At 47.7% G+C, this 16,096-nt stretch overlaps 1 protein-coding gene across 2 annotated transcripts in view; it reads right to left on the minus strand.

The window, feature by feature from the left end:
- Positions 1 to 16,096, minus strand: part of LOC143975136 (putative ATP-dependent RNA helicase DDX60) — a 595,575-nt gene that overhangs the window by 531,534 nt on the left and 47,945 nt on the right. For both annotated transcript variants that reach the window (XM_077477174.1, XM_077477173.1), the window contains exon 3: positions 11,404 to 11,473. In XM_077477174.1, the coding sequence (XP_077333300.1) occupies positions 11,404 to 11,473 (70 nt within the window). The remainder of the gene's footprint in view (positions 1 to 11,403; positions 11,474 to 16,096) is intronic.

Raw genomic sequence — 16,096 nt, forward strand, 5'->3', positions numbered from 1 at the left:
TAGGTAATAAATGGCGGGTGCCCTGAAACTATAAAAAAATAACTAACCAACCAGCGTCACCTGTAACAGTTATATGGTGATCACTGGTGAAAGGGTTAACTAGGGGGCAATCAGGGGGCTTTATGCGGTAGTATATGGGGGTCCCTGGCGCTATAAAAAGCTGCGGCGAACCTAAATACCTACCTGCCTAACTAGCATCACCTGTGACACTAATACAGCGATCAGAAAAACGATCGCTTATTAGGCTGGGTTCACACTGGAGCGATGCGGGAACGCCACGAATCCGCGGTGGGTTCCCGCATCGCATGCCTCCCGGCGGCAGTTCACACTGCCCTATGCGAACTGCTGGGAGTGTCAGTGAAATGTTAATGACACCCCCAGATCAGTTCGCATATCGCAGTGCGATCTGCAAACTTGGATCGCATGGTGTGAACACCCATGCGATCCGATTCTGCTGCGGACCAAAAAAAGGGTCCCGTGCGAGTTTGCGGCGGGTGCGGCGGGTGCAACGCGAATTCAGCCATACTATCTGTATGGCTGAACTCGAATCGCACAGAGATCGGATGTGATTTGCACTGCAGTGCGGTGCGAATCACATCCGTTCTCATAAACCGCTGCAATGTGAACCCAGCCTTAGTGACACTGGCGATGGGGGGTGATCACGGGGTTAAACCTTTATTGGGGGGGTTAGGGGGGTACCTTAGAACTAAAGGGGGCTAACCCTAACTGCCCTAACAGTTATTACAGTCACAAATGACACCTGCCGGGTGATCAGGGGGTTAAACCTTTATTAGGTAATAAATGGCGGGTGCCCTGAAACTATAAAAAAAATAACTAACCAACCAGCGTCACCTGTAACAGTTATATGGTGATCACTGGTGAAAGGGTTAACTAGGGGGCAATCAGGGGGCTTTATGCGGTAGTATATGGGGGTCCCTGGCGCTATAAAAAGCTGCGGCGAACCTAAATACCTACCTGCCTAACTAGCGTCACCTGTGACACTAATACAGCGATCAGAAAAACGATCGCTTATAAGGCTGGGTTCACACTGGAGCGATGCGGGAACGCCACGAATCCGCGGCGGGTTCCCGCATCGCATGCCTCCCGGCGGCAGTTTACACTGCCCTATGCGAACTGCTAGGAGTGTCAGTGAAATGTTAATGACACCCCCAGATCAGTTCGCATATCGCAGTGCGATCTGCAAACTCGGATCGCATGGTGTGAACACCTATGCGATACGATTCTGCTGCAGACCAAAAAAAGGGTCCCGTGCGAATTTGCGGCGGGTGCGGCGAATGGCTGAACTCGAATCGCAGAGATCGGATGTGATTTGCACTGCAGTGCGGTGCGAATCACATCCGTTCTCATAAACCGCTGCAATGTGAACCCAGCCTTAGTGACACTGGCGACGGGGGGTGATCACGGGGTTAAACCTTTATTGGGAGGGTTAGGGGGGTACATTAGAACTAAAGGGGGCTAACCCTAACTGCCCTAACAGTTATTACAGTCACAAATGACACCAATGCAAAAAAAAAAAAAATGCATTGGTGTCACTGTGACTGGGGGGGCAGGGGTAATTGGGGGGTGATCGGGGGGTAAAGGGGGGGTGTGAGTGTGCCTGGCATGTTCTACTGTGAAGTGTCGTGTTGGTGCAACTCACCGATCCTCTCTCCTCTGTGTCGGAACGAAAAATACCGACACGGAGGAGAGATTACATCACTTCCTCTCCTGTGTTTACATTACAGGAGAGGAAGTGATGTCACGAAGGATTTCCATTTGTCGGGAGCGATCGCGAGGGGGTGGCCATGAATGAATGGCCGCCCCCTCATCCCGGATCGCTCCCGAACGAATACCGACCGCCGCAGGCACCGGGGGGGGCCCCCCACCTGCGGGAAGGCAGGGACGTACAGGTACGCCCATATGCCTGCCCGTGCCATTCTGTCGACGTACATCGTCGTGCGGCGGTCGGCAAGTGGTTAAGGCTTACCTTATCAGCAGTGTCTGGTGAGTTTAACCCCCGAGGGGGGTATGCATCGCATGTGGTGAAGCACTCCCGGTTTATGGTGGAAGAAAGTTTGGCAGCACTTTGATCACCTTACAACGCTGATTAGATCACTATAGACACTTTATCTGCACATTTGGAACTGTCTAGTGATTTTTCGTATATTACGACTTCTATAAAGGACTTTTTTTAAATAAGCGCTGTTTTTATACTGATATTCTCATATATATATATTGACGGATTGTTTGTATAACTTTATATATATATATATATATATATATATATATATATATATATATATATATATATATATATATATACTGTATATAAGTAAGAAAACAGAAATAAAACAATTTATGTTGAATTCGACATTCAAGCCTCCCGGCACAAGAACCATGGTCTCATGGATCCAATAAGATTCCCTGCGACTAAGCTGACGTAAAAAAAAATGCCACCTCTCCAATGCTTATTAACTATTTAAATGCCCCAAAATTGGAGACTCCTAGGATTTTTATCATGAACCAACCTAAAGTGCTTCAAAACATTGTGCGACTTTAGACCATTTTTTATGTTGTTAACATGTTCTCCCAATCAAAAGTGGAGAGGCCTAGATGTCCTCCCAATATATTGGTAGCCACATCCACATTGGAGCATATAAACAACCCCAACTGTCACACATGTTATAAGTTGACCAATCTTATATTCCTTATTTGTGGCAGTTGGCACAAAATGCTTCCGCTTTTTAACATTACATTTGGAATGCCTGCAAGCTGTGCATCGCCCACAGGCATAGAAACTCAAGAGGAAGGAGAATAACCTACTTTCAGACTGCACAGTCGATCCCATAAGGATGGAGCTTTTTTGTATATGAAAGCAGGATGTTGTGGCAACAAAGGGCCCAACACTCTGTCCTGTTTCAAAATGAACCAGTTCTTTGAGATTACTTTCTTGAACTTTTTATGCTGGAAATTATAATCTAGTACCATTTTAAAATTAGAAACACTGGTACTGGTATTTCTCACTTTATCAGTCACCAATGATGCCCTGTCCATGGTACTTACTGACTCTATATCATTATCTAAAAAGGATTTGTCGTATCCCTTTTCCTGAAATCTAGAAGATAGTACTTGTGACTAAGTGATAAAATCATCCTCATGTGTGCAATTACATCTTAATCTGACGAATTGGTCCTTGGGGATGTTACACAACCATTACTTATGGTGGCAACTCCCCAATGGGATATATGAGTTCCGAACAGTAGGGTTAAAGTAGTTGCACAAACGAAATTGATCACCATCTTTCCCAATCTCTAAGTCAAGAAATACTACTTTTTCGATACTAAAGTTCCAAATGTAATGTTAAAAAGCGGTAAAAATTTGTGACAACTGCAACAAATAAGGAATATAAGATTGGTCAACTTATAACATGTGCGACAGTTGGGGTTGTTTATATGCTCCAATGTGGATGTGGCTACCAATATATTGGGAGGACATCTAGGCCTCTCCACGTCCGATTGGGAGAACATGTTAATAACATAAAAAATGGCCTAAAGTTGCACAATGTTTCAAAATGCTTTAGGTTGGTTCAAAATCCTAGGAGTCTCCAATTTTGGGGTATTGAAAAACGTAATAAGCACTGGTGAGGTGGCAATTTTTTACGTCAGCTTAGTCACAGGGAATCTTATTGGATCCATAAAACCAAGGTTCTTGTGTCGGGAGGCTTGAATGTCGAATTTGACATAAATTGTTTTATTTATGATCGGTAGTTATTTTGCTTGTTGAAATACAATTTTTATTATATATTTTTCTAAGACTATTATATTGTTGTTTGGTGTTGATATCCATGGGAATGAGCAAGGGCGCTGGTGGACATTTATGTGATTTCTTTTATTTATTATTATTTTTCTTTTATTACCCATTAGTAACTCTGATTCGGCTTCAGCTGCATTTTTATACGCATTGTTCCTGTTAATCACTTAGTGTATTGCTAAATGGGGATTTAGTCCTATTTCATTATTACTTCCTGATCGTGTAGTGTTCCGCTGACTGGTGGTTGTTATGGTGACCAGTACACACTTACTTCCATTGGCCAGTCGGATCAGCTGATCAGATTTATAAAGCGGGTGGCTTGCGCAATGCCATCGCTGCTGATGAAATCCCACCCCTTTAGGGGCGTAACACGTAGGGAAACCATGTGACCCTGATCGCGACGTCACCTCCGTCCTAAATGCTGATCTCCGTGGATACACATTGCTATTGTATATGCTGTTTACCCTTAGCACTGGGGCACAGTGCGAATTTTGTAAGTGAATTTTACTGCTTTTATAAATAAATACATTGTGGTTATGGAGCACTAGATATTGTTGCTTTTATTATATGTAGCGGCGGCTCCTGAAGAGCACGTGCTATGCGTTTTTTCTAAATTAAACTTTGCCTAAACTGCAGTTTGGTTTAGGTACAATTGTCTAAATTGGACTTCGGCATCAGTCTGACTGGACTGAGATGTTCAGCCTGGCCATAGGGGGCACTGTCTCCTGTGGCAGGCGTGGAACTATGGTCTGGTCAGGTGCTTAAGTTACTCTCTTTCGGAGCCAGGTCAGTGGGAGTGGCCCTCTCGCTGTGCCCTCTGGGAGAGTGTATTTAAGATGCGGACATCACGTGGTTCGGGTTCCGGTCCAGTATGATGTGCTGACTTCATGGTCCTGGTCCTCCTGACCATCGCCCAGGAAAGCTATGGCCTGGGGTGCGGATCCACCCGACTTTAATGTCTCGGGGCTGGCTAGCCCGAGGCAAGGAAACTAAAGGTGGGTTCCGAGGTGGTTGGGTGCCATCTCCGGTTCGGTAGAGACCCAGTGTACTTCAAGCATTCCAGGGGAGGACTCTTTAGAAGAACACCACGTACAGGTTGGTTTCTTAACAAGAGCCTGGAAGGGCTGAAGTAACCGAGAGAATACGGTCTTGTGGATATCGCCAAGCAGGCTGAAAGATCCAGGTATCCCACAAGTGGTTCAAGTCTAGTTCCCTACATGTTCTACAACAACATCTGTGGCAGAGACTTGTTCCTGAGTGGGAGCCTTGTTGGCTGCTGGGCCTTGTGAGAGAGGGGCTGTCCAGCCTGAGTGGTCATCCAGCTGCGAATGGCTATTCTCTGGATGCAGTCAAAGTAAGCATGTTCTTCAACGTTTTTGACTTTGACACTTAGTGTACCTGAACTTCCTTCCCAACCCTCTCATCCCAAGTTGAAAGACTGTTCAATTGACTGAGTTTTGCAAATAAAATCCATTCAAGTGGATCGGTTGTCAGTCTCGAGTTACTGGGCTATTAACCATGGGACATCCCCTAGACGTGCCACAAGGAGAACAGAAGGTAACGGTAAGCCCAAAAAAATAAATAACCAGCAGCTCCTTCGGGGGTTAGTTCTACATGTGGGAGCTCGCAGTCCAGGATTTTACCGTTACCCCGCAAAAGAACTGTACACGTGGTAAAGTAAGGACAGAGGGTTGTGTTTTGAACTGCGCAATCTTTACTTGGACTTTCACTGAGGTGCGTAAGCGTGGGAGGAGCCCTTGCCAAAAAGCCTGCGAAGTTGCGCAACCCAAGCATCCCAGTGGGAGGAGTCTGAGTTGTTCTTTCCTGCATGAGACACCGCGTGAGAGTGTGCTGCGGAAGGAGGAAAGCCCAGTTGATATTTTTCTCGGAGTGTTGGAGAAAAGTTTCTTTGAGAATGTACCATGCTCCAGGTATGCAGCCTGCGCCAGGACCCAGGATGCCTGCAGGAATACAACTGCCTGGTACCATGCTCACAGACACAGCATTCGCCTGCTGCCGCAGGGGCAGTTCGTGTTGTACACCACTGGAGACATCGAGGGCCTGGGTATGCTGTGCGGAAAGTGAGACAGCCTGGTCGCCAACCCTCGGCCCTTCTCTAGATGCAAGAAGTGTGGAGAGTATACTTTTAAAGTGGAGCAGTCAGTCGCATCGCCAAGGGCCTACCGTGTGGACTGGGCCACGGGCGTGACAACTGAGGAGTCAGCCATCTTCGCCCCTTTGGTGAGGCCTTCCACAGCGGTGACACCTGACGTTGTGGACATCCCCGCGAGAGATGCCGCTACATCTACTACTGAGACTGCTGAGGAAACTACACTGGAGCAGATAGACACAGCTTCTACCACCGTTACTGAAGTCACTATGCCTCCTTTGGAGAAAGTGGGGCGTACAAAGTCTTCCCGGAACTGACATGGAGGACCGCCACCAAGTCCGGCTGGATCCAATCGGCGGAAGAAGGTCACTTCGGGAAAAAGTCTGACTGTGAGTATATCTCTAGTGAATTATTTACCGGCAGAGGAATATCGAGATTCGGAGTTAGAATCTTTGTCAGATGCTGCAGATGATGACATTTTAGGGACACTGTCTCAGGAGTTGTTGTGGGCTGGAGAGGGTGATGTAGCCGCCACTTGTACAGATGTTTTGGACTGGCTAGCTCTAACCTCAGGGGATGGAACGCTGAGTGCGGAAAACCCCATCACGGTAAATGTGACTCCCCCTAGACCCGTGAATTTGCCCACACTTAAAAGGGACTCTACCACGTTCATACAACAGTCCCCAAACTCCTGTATGCCACCCGGGGAAGGAAGTTTGCATTACCGAGACTTGCAAGGTCACAGAAACTCCTTCATAAGAGAGTAGCTAATGGGTATGGGTTGGAATTCCCCTATGTTCCAAGGGACATTATGACTGTCATTGAAAAGAACAGTGAGGCCTGGTACGAGGACAATGTTTGGAGCTATTTAAAGGTACCAAAGCCGCTCCGGAAAAAGTTTTTTTCACCGGAACTTTATGAACGGTTTGTCGGATGTCTACGGGCATTGGAGTTACGGTCGGCACATTTATGAGGACAAAGTTGTGATTTGCAGACCGGATAAAGACAGTGCCGTGTACTTTGTTACTACAGTGGATGCACAGGGGAGAGACTTAACTTTGCCTGATCCCCGTTTCTACTGGTGAACTGCTCCTGAGTCAAGACTTTGAATTTGCAAGGAGAGCTTCTCCGGGTCTTCATCTCTTTGCATTTTGCTTTGGAACTACTGACCTATGGGGTAGTTAGACAGAGCCAGTCACACAGGGAAAAAGAACATACTCCGTGTCAAAAACATTTAATCTGTTTGGGTTGGTGACTGCAATTCAGCAACACGTGTCACTAGGTGGCATAGGTCGGCACAGTTAGCACTGTTCTATAGGAAAGAAGAAAAAAAAACAGTTTTAGACATTTTAGAGTTTAGAGGAGAGGAATCCATGGAGATTGGTGGAATCCTGCCTTCTAAAAGTTTAGGTGAAAAGTACTGTATATATGTTCTTCTCTTTTACAGGATTCACCGGAGAGCAACTATCAAACCGCCGGAGAATGAGAGGGTTAGATAGACAGGCTTGGTTGGTAACTTTAATGTGAGATAATTCTGTGTTTGATACAATATGGAAATTTAACTTTTTTCCTTTCCCTTTCCCCATTTCCACCCCAAACGTTCAGGTACTCTAAGTTTTTTTTTGTAGAGCTAGTTGTTATTTCTGGGTTTCTTTTTCCTATCTTTCCCAGACAATGGGGACATCGTCTAAATAAGAAGGGGGAGTGTGTAGAGGCGGCTCCTGAAGAGCATGCGCTATGTGTTTTTTTTCAAAATTAAACTTTGCCTAAACTGCAGTTTGGTTTAGGTACAACTGTCTAAATTGGACTTCGGCATCAGTCTGACTGGACTGTGAGATGTTGAGCCTGGCCATAGGGGGCACTGTCTCCTGTGGAAGGCGTGGAACTATGGTCTGGTCAGGTGCTTAATTTACTGTCTTTCGGAGCCAGGTCAGTGGGAGTGGCCCTCTCGCTGTGCCCACTGGGAGAGGGTATTTAAGATGTGGACGTCACGTGGTTCAGGTTCCGGTCCTGTATGATGTGCTGACTTCATGGTCCTGGTCCTCCTGACCAGCCCCCAGGAAGGCTATGGCCTGGGGTGCGGATCCACCCGACTTTAATGTCTCGGGACTGGCTAGCCCAAGGCAAGGAAACTAAAGGAGGATTCCAAAGGTGGTTGGGTGCCGTCTCCGGTTCAGGGGAGACCCAGTGTACTTCAAGCATTCCAGGGGAGGACTCTTTGGAAGAACACCACGTACGGGTTGGTTTCTTAACAAGAGCCTGGAAGGGCTGAAGTAACCGAGAGAATCCGGTCTTGTGGCTATTGCCAATCAGGCTGAAAGATCCAGGTATCCCACAAGTGGTTAAAGTTTTGTTTCCTACATGTTCTACAACAACGTCTGTGGCAGAGACATTATTTTATACATTCTAAAACAACGTCTGTGGCAGAGACTTGTTCCTGAGTGGGCGCTTTGTTGGCTGCTGGGCCTTGTGAGAGAGGGGCTGTCCAGCCTGAGTGGTCATCCAGCTGCAAATGACTATTCTCTGGATGCAGTCAAAGTAAGCATGTTCTTCAACGTTTTTGACTTTGACACTTATGCCGCGTACACACGATCAAACAATCGGGTGGAAAAGTCCGGCAAACTCAAGTCCGCCGGACAATCCCCCCGTGTGTAGCCTCCGGCAGACTTTTTTGACCCGAAAGTACGGCGGACTTAGAAAGTAGTTTTGCACTCCAATCTTCCCGCCAGACTCGCTTTTCGGCGGACAATCCGGCTGTGCGTATGCCAGTCCGCAGTACTTTTGAAATGAACGGACTTTTCCCGCCCGGAGAAAAGTCCGCTCATTACGAGCGGGTCTCCAGGTAGGCGGGGCCCGCGAAGCAGACATCGCTGGCCCCGCCACCTGGTATGGACTTAAAGGGAAACCCCAACGCTGAAAAAAATTGGCGTGGGAGTCCCCCCAGGACCACATCAGACCCTTGTCCGAGCACGCTACCCGGCCGGCCAGGATAGGGGGGGGACAAGCAAGCGCCCCCCTCCTGAGCCGTACCAGGCCGCGTGCCCTCAACATGGGGGGCACCTTGGGGAAGGGGGGGCCGCGTGGCCCCCACCCCAAAGCACCTTGTCCCCATGTTGATGAGGACAAGGGCCTCTTCCCGACAATCCTGGCCGTTGGTTGTCAGGGTCTGCGGGCGAGGGGCTTATCGGAATCCGGGAGCCCCCTTTAATAAGGGGGCCCCCGAATACCGGCCCCCCACCCTATGTGAATGAGTATGGGGTACAATGTACCCCTACCCATTCACCTGTGAAAAAAGTAAAAAAAAAAACACAACACAGCGTAAAAATAGTTTATTGCACAGCTCCGTCTTCGGGGGGTCTTCTCGCCAGACTCCTCCACTATCTTCTTCTAGCTCTTTTGCTAGCGGAGGAGCCTGGCTTTCTTCCTCGCCACCGCCCTTTTTCCGACTTCGGGGTCTGGTCCCCCTCTTCAGTTCTTCTGCCGGGCCACCGCACCTTCTTATAGCTCTTTTACAGGCGGTGGCCCGGTCTTCTGTCGCCGTCGTCGCTGTTGCCCCCGCCGCCTTCTGTTCTTCTTTTCTTCTCTTCAGATCTTGACTCGTCGCTCCCTTCACTCACGATGACGGGGACCGGGCGCGCGGCGACTTATATAGGGACATCACCGGATGATGTCCCTGCCTATTATGATGTCACAGTCCCAACATCCTCTGTGACTGTGACACCATAATGGGCGGGGACATCATCCGGCGATGTCCCTATATAAGTCGCCGCGCGCCGCGTCGGAGCCATTGTGAGCGACGAGTCAAGATCTGAAGAGAAGAAGAGAAGAACAGAAGGTGGCCACAGCGACGACAACGACAGCGGGGACAGAAGACCGGGCCACCGCCTGTAAAAGAGCTATAGGAAGGCGTGGTGGCCCGGCAGAAGAACCGAAGTGGGGGACAAGACCCCCGAAGTCGGAAGAAGGGCGGTGGTGAGGAAGAAAGCCGGGCTCCTCCGCTAGCAAAAGAGCTAGAAGAAGATAACGGAGGAGTCCGGCGAGAAGACCCCCGGAGCTGTGCAATAAACTATTTTTACCCTGTGTTGTGTTTTTTTTTGTACTTTTTTCACAGGTGAATGGGTAGGGGTACATTGTACCCCATACTCATTCACATAGGGTGGGGGGCCGGTATCCGGGGGGCCCTCTTATTAAAGGGGGCTCCCGGATTCCGATAAGCCCCTCGCCCACAGACCCCGACAACCAACGGCCAGGGTTGTCGGGAAGAGGCCCTTGTGCTCATCAACATGGGGACAAGGTGCTTTGGGGTGGGGGGGCCGCGCGGCCCACCCTTCCCCAAGGCGCTCCCCATGTTGAGGGCATGCGGCCATGCTACGGCTCAGGAGGGGGGGCGCTCTCTCGCCCCCCCCCTTTCCTGGCTGGCCGGGGTAGCGTGCTCGGACAAGGGTCTGATGTGGACCTGGGGGGAACCCCACGACGATTTTTCCGGCGTTGGGGTTCCCCTTTAAGTCCATACCAGGTGGCGGGGTCAGCAACGTCTCCTTCGCGGGCCCCACCTACCTGGAGACGCGCTCGAAATTAGCGGACTTTCCTCCGCGTGTGTGGGCGAGTCCGTTCATTTCAAAAGTAGGGCGGATAGTACGGCGGACTTAGTACGCCGTATTAGTCCGCTGAAAAAGTGCCGTGTGTGGGCAAGTAGCCCGTTCGGAAAGTCGGACGGACAGTTTTGCGGGAAGTCCGCCAGACTAAGTCCATCAGATAGTCGGCTACGTGTGTATGCGGCATAAGAGTACCTGAACTTCCTTCCCAACCCTCTGATCCCAAGTTGAAAGACTGTTCAATTGACTGAATTTTGCAAATAAAATCCATTCATGTGGATCTGTTGTCAGTCTCGAGTTAATGGGCTATTTACCACGGGGCATCCCCTAGATGTGCCACAAGGAGAACAGAAGGTAACGGTAAGCCTAAATAAAATAATATTAAAATAACCAGGGGTTAGTGCTACATATATGTACCGAGTTTTGGAGCTGATGAGGAATTCCATGTGCAGTCATATAAACCGGCATCATTCACTACACTATTATGAGAGCTCGCTGACCTAATACCCTTAAAGGGAACTGCTGTTTTGACCTGACTGATTTACTCAGGGGTGGAGGATTGTCACAAAAGTCACCTTATATGATTTGCTTGTCACCCATCGCACTGGATGTTTGCTGGTGTTCTCCTTAAACAATGTATTTTTGATGATGAAGATCAAGGACTGTTTTTTGTGCGATTTTTATCGATTTTGATACTATTATAGTTTTGTTTTAATTGTTTGCGCTGTACTGCCTTTTTTATTGTTAATTTGGGGATTTGATATGTTGACCCTCAGTATTTTCAGCTGCTGTATTAGGTTTTAATATTGCGCTGGTTGATTTGTCTTTAATTTAGTGGTGAACTTGAACCTCATCCCTAATTGGTTTGATAAGCCAAGATATACTTACTTTGATCTTGATAGTTCTTGTGAGAGCATGTGGAATACTACATCATAAAAGCAAATAGGTTTCTTCATTCCTATGTGAATAATATAATTGTTTTTAGAAATAGTACAAAGAAATAAAAAGTCAACCATTTAGAAGCAGACAAATTGTGAGCAGAGAATTAATAAATCAATACAAATATTTATTATACAGAACATGCAAAAAGCCCAGACCTTCTCAATCCATCTAAAGATTCACATTTAAGGAGGATGGTTTACATCAGGGGTGCCCAACCGCTGGCACACTCCGATGTGGCCCTCCACGTCTTGCTCTGAGATGGTGGGTCAGCAAAGCCAGATTGCGAGTTCCCGACCCGCCATCTCCGAGCATCAGTGAGAAGAACGGAGCCACCGCTAGAGGAAGCAGAGCCGATGCTTCCTGTATAGCTCCAGCTCCTTCACAGGTGGAGTGATACCAAATGTACTCCGCCTGTGACAAGAAGCATTGGCTCTGCTCTCTACTGCAGCCTCATGCGTCTGTCACACTAATGCAGGGGAACCCTTGATCTCAGACAGCAGCCAGCAGTGCCAAAGCCAACAGTACCAGTATCAGCCACCAGTACCAGCTGCCAGTACCAGTTGTCAGTACCAGTACCCACCAGCAGTATCAGTACCCACCACCAGTACAAGCCACCAGAACCAGTCGTCAGTACCAGTACCCACCAGCAGTATCAGTACTCACCAGAAGTACCAGTACCCACCAGTAGTACCAGTACCAGTACCCACCAGCAGTACCAGTACCTGGCAGCAGTACCAGCCAGCAGTATCAGTACCAACCAGCAGTACCAGTACCCACCAGCAGTACCAGTACCCGCCAGCAGTAACAACCAGCAGTACCAGCCAGGAATACCAGTACTGACCAGCAGTACCAGTACCCACCAGTAGTACCAGTACCAGCCAGCAGTACCAGTAGCAACCAGTAGTACCAACCAGCAGTACTAGTACCCACCAGCAGTACCAGTACCGGCCATCAGTATCTGTACCCACCAGCAGTACCAGTACCCACCAGCAGTACCAGTACCAGCCAGCAGTACCAACCAGCAGTACCAGCAGGCAGTACCCAACAGCAGTACCAGCACCTGTCTGCAGTACCCAACAGCAGTATCAGCCCTGGAGGACAGCCAGCAGCAGCCACCAGTTAAAATCACCTGGGGGACAGCAGCAACCAGCTGCAGGAATCCTGAGGAAGAAGTGAAGATCAGGGTCAGTTGAGATGCAGGTAAACCACTAAGCATTAGTGTGAAAGTAGCCTTGGGCCCCTTTCACACGATCGGCCCGATCGGGTCTGCCTGTCTGTTTTTCAGGCGGACCCTCCATTCACCTCTATAGGATGGCAAATGTAAACAGACTCGTGTCTGCTTACACCCGCCTAACTCTAATCTGATCTGCTGAAAAAAAACAGAAGGGGATCTGTCCCCTTCTGTCTGGGCAGATCAGAGGGCCCTTAGGGTAGAGCGGACTGCATCTGTGTCTGCTCTACATATGCAGAGTGGACACAGACCTGCCATCCACCCACTATGCTCATTGTGGCCCGCAACCTGTTACCAGGGGCGGACTGATCACTGTGCCACTCGGGCACTGCCTGAGGGCCCCATGCCACTAGGGGGCCCCATCAGGGTTGCCAGCCTCAGTAAAACCAGGGACAGTTGGTCTTAAAATCCTGAGATTATAGTTGCCCCACCTCTCCAGTACCTTCTCAGCCAATAGAAACATGTCTGTGTATACTGTGTGATTGAATACTGTGTGTGTGTGTTTGTGTCTACTGTGTGGCCCCATAATCTCTGATTGCCTGGGGGCCCCATAATCTCCTATTGCCCGGGGGCCCCATGAGTTGTCAGTCCGCCCCTGCCTGTTACCAAGTTGCTAAAGTGGCCCTCGTTCCTCAAAAGGTTGGGCACCCCTGGTTTACATTGTAAAGCTCCAATGTAAAATGTCTTGGTACAGCAGTGTGGCTTTATATGTATTTGTAAATGTATGAAACAGAAACCTCTTTTTTTTTCAAAATATTAAAAACCATTTATAATAAAATTTTCTGTGATAATTACTTAGATGCAGTGCCAGGGATTTTTTTGTATTGAATTTGCTAGTTATAAACTGATTTAAATTTTAATTCCCTCTGTTGCTTTTTGTGCTGTATCTTGTAATGCTCACATGTTGTAGGTGATCAATTTCCATATGTCAATGTATTCATTCACCTAGCTTGTCCCTATTTGCTAATGGGACAGTCAATTTCTTGTTCTGGATCACAGTCCATGCCTCAACATTTCCTCTGTGTTGCATCACAAATGTGGGAGTGGTAATGCTATAAAACACTGCATAACTTTCTGTTAATCGCTCTTCCTGCTTCTGTCTGTGTCAGATACATATACTGTTAAAGTGTTACTAAACCCAATAATATAAAAATAGCTCATCAGACCACACACAGTGCCCACAGCTTATAAATCTTTTTACATTAAAATATTGCCACTATATACCTTCTACTACTACAGTCAGTGATAAACTGCACCGTTTCTCCAGTGCTGAGACTTCAGGTAGGAGGAGATTTCCACTGCAGCCTGTATACACGCCCACATGTGTGATGCCAATATCATGTGACCTGGCTATCTCTGAGAACAAGTAAATGTTCTCTCCAGCATAAAAGACACAACTGAGCATGTTCAGATTGGCTACTGCCTGTGTGTTAGCTGGCCTTCCCAAGATAGACAATGCAAGAAGGGAAGGATCTGTGCAAACAGGATAATACAGCCTTTTTTACACAATGCAGAGGATTAACCCCTTAAGTTCCACAGTGAGTATAATAAGCTTGCTATGCTGCATATACAGACAGATTTTACTGTTGTGGGTTTAGTAACACTTTTGCTCTCAACTGAAGAGTACTAGACTGAGAGACCCAGGGATTGTAGAATGTGTAGTTTTTTTCCACAGAAAGTGTTGGTTCTCACACTACATTAACCTGTGCAGCACCATGCCAGATAGCTAAACAGAAACATCTGACACTAGAATGTGAAGACTGACTCCATGAAACGACATGATCAAGAAAGGTTTATAATGCCTTTAAGCAGCTTTTTACTCTTTTATACATAAGTGTGTGTGTGTATCCTACTTTCTTTATTGCTAAAGGTACTGGCTCCCCAGGAAGTTATAGGCATATAATAGACATAATAATACACATAAGCGACTGGGCAAGCTTTGAGGATGTGCAGACTGATTTACTAGAGGAGTTGACTGTCTTCACACAATACATTGGTGTTGATTTACTAAAACTGGAGCATGCAAAATCTGGTGCAGAAGTGCATGGTAGCCAATCAGCTTCTAACTTCAAGTGGTTGTAAAGGCAGAAAGTTTTTCATCTTAATGCCTTCTGTGTTTAGCAGCCCCCCTAATACTTAGCTGAGCCCCATCTCGATCCAGTGATGTTGCACGAGAGACTCAGCTGCCTAAGACTCTCCCTCCTTGGCCATTGGATCCTGCTGCTGTCAATCAAAGTCAGTGAGCCAATGAGAAGAGAGAGGGGGTGGGGCTGGGCCGTGACTCTGTGTCTGAATGGACACAGGGAGCTGTGGCTCGGCTCAGATGCCCCCATAGCTAGCCACTTGCTGTGGGGGCACTCAACAGGAGGGAGGGGCTGTCAGGAGCACAGAAGAGGGACTCAAAAAGAGGAGGATCTGGGCTGCTCTGTGCAAAACCACTTTCGTATCACTTTCAGCTTCAGCTTGATCAAATAAAGAATATGTAAACTCAATATTTCATATTCCTGATATGTGACTCCAGTACCATGTATTTGTATGAAAAAGTATCCTGTTCTCTTTGTATTGCTTCATTTGTGTGAAATCCCTGGTGTTCCTACCAGTCTTGCTGCTTTTCTATTAAAAACTGACCACGCTAAGCAGGAGAGTACACTATGGTCAATACTCTAGCTATGGTGGGAATTAAGCCTGCTCCCTTCCAATAATCAGTGTTGTCCATACACACCCCCACCCCATCGTACAGCCATTCACTGGGAAGCTTAGTATGCTGCTGTTTTTCTCCTCCCCCAGCTCTTATGCAGTGTTAATCTCATCAACAAAAAAGTTTGTCAACATTTTTGTCAACTGCATTTTTGCAGTGAAGAAAACTAAGTGAAAAGTACACCACAATCAATCAATTGCGTTTTTGTTAACGAATGAAAATGAAACGAAAATGTGAGGCAGGGACATTTACCCTCGGGAAAATAACTTCCGGTTTCCACGGAGCTCCACCTGCTTCTGCTCCCAGCAAGCAAACGACTGTGCAGCCAGAATTACAGGCCTCCGAGTCCAAAGATGACCGTTCAGAGTAGCACTGTGCATTACAGACCTCCTGACAACAGTCCCACTTCCAAGCCCCGACTCACGAGTCTCGACGACAACCACCGTCCAGAGCACTCTGCAGCATTACAGGCCTCCTCAGACCACCGTCCAGAGCATTCTGCAGTATTACAGGCCTCCTCATACCACTGTCCAGAGAACTCTGCAGCATTACAGGCCTTCTCGGACCACCGTCCAGAGCACTGTGCAGCATTAGGCTTCATGTACACGGGACGTTTTTACAACCTCTCTTGAATGATTTAACTTGACAGATAGTAACCGATATTTAAAACGTCTGTTTTGCCACGTTAACATGCTGCGTTTTGGCGTGTT

The sequence above is a fragment of the Lithobates pipiens genome, unplaced genomic scaffold (assembly GCF_037356315.1).
Source record: "Lithobates pipiens isolate NorthernLeopardFrog02 unplaced genomic scaffold, aLitPip1_a1.2 Scaffold_13, whole genome shotgun sequence".
NCBI lineage: Eukaryota > Metazoa > Chordata > Amphibia > Anura > Ranidae > Lithobates > Lithobates pipiens.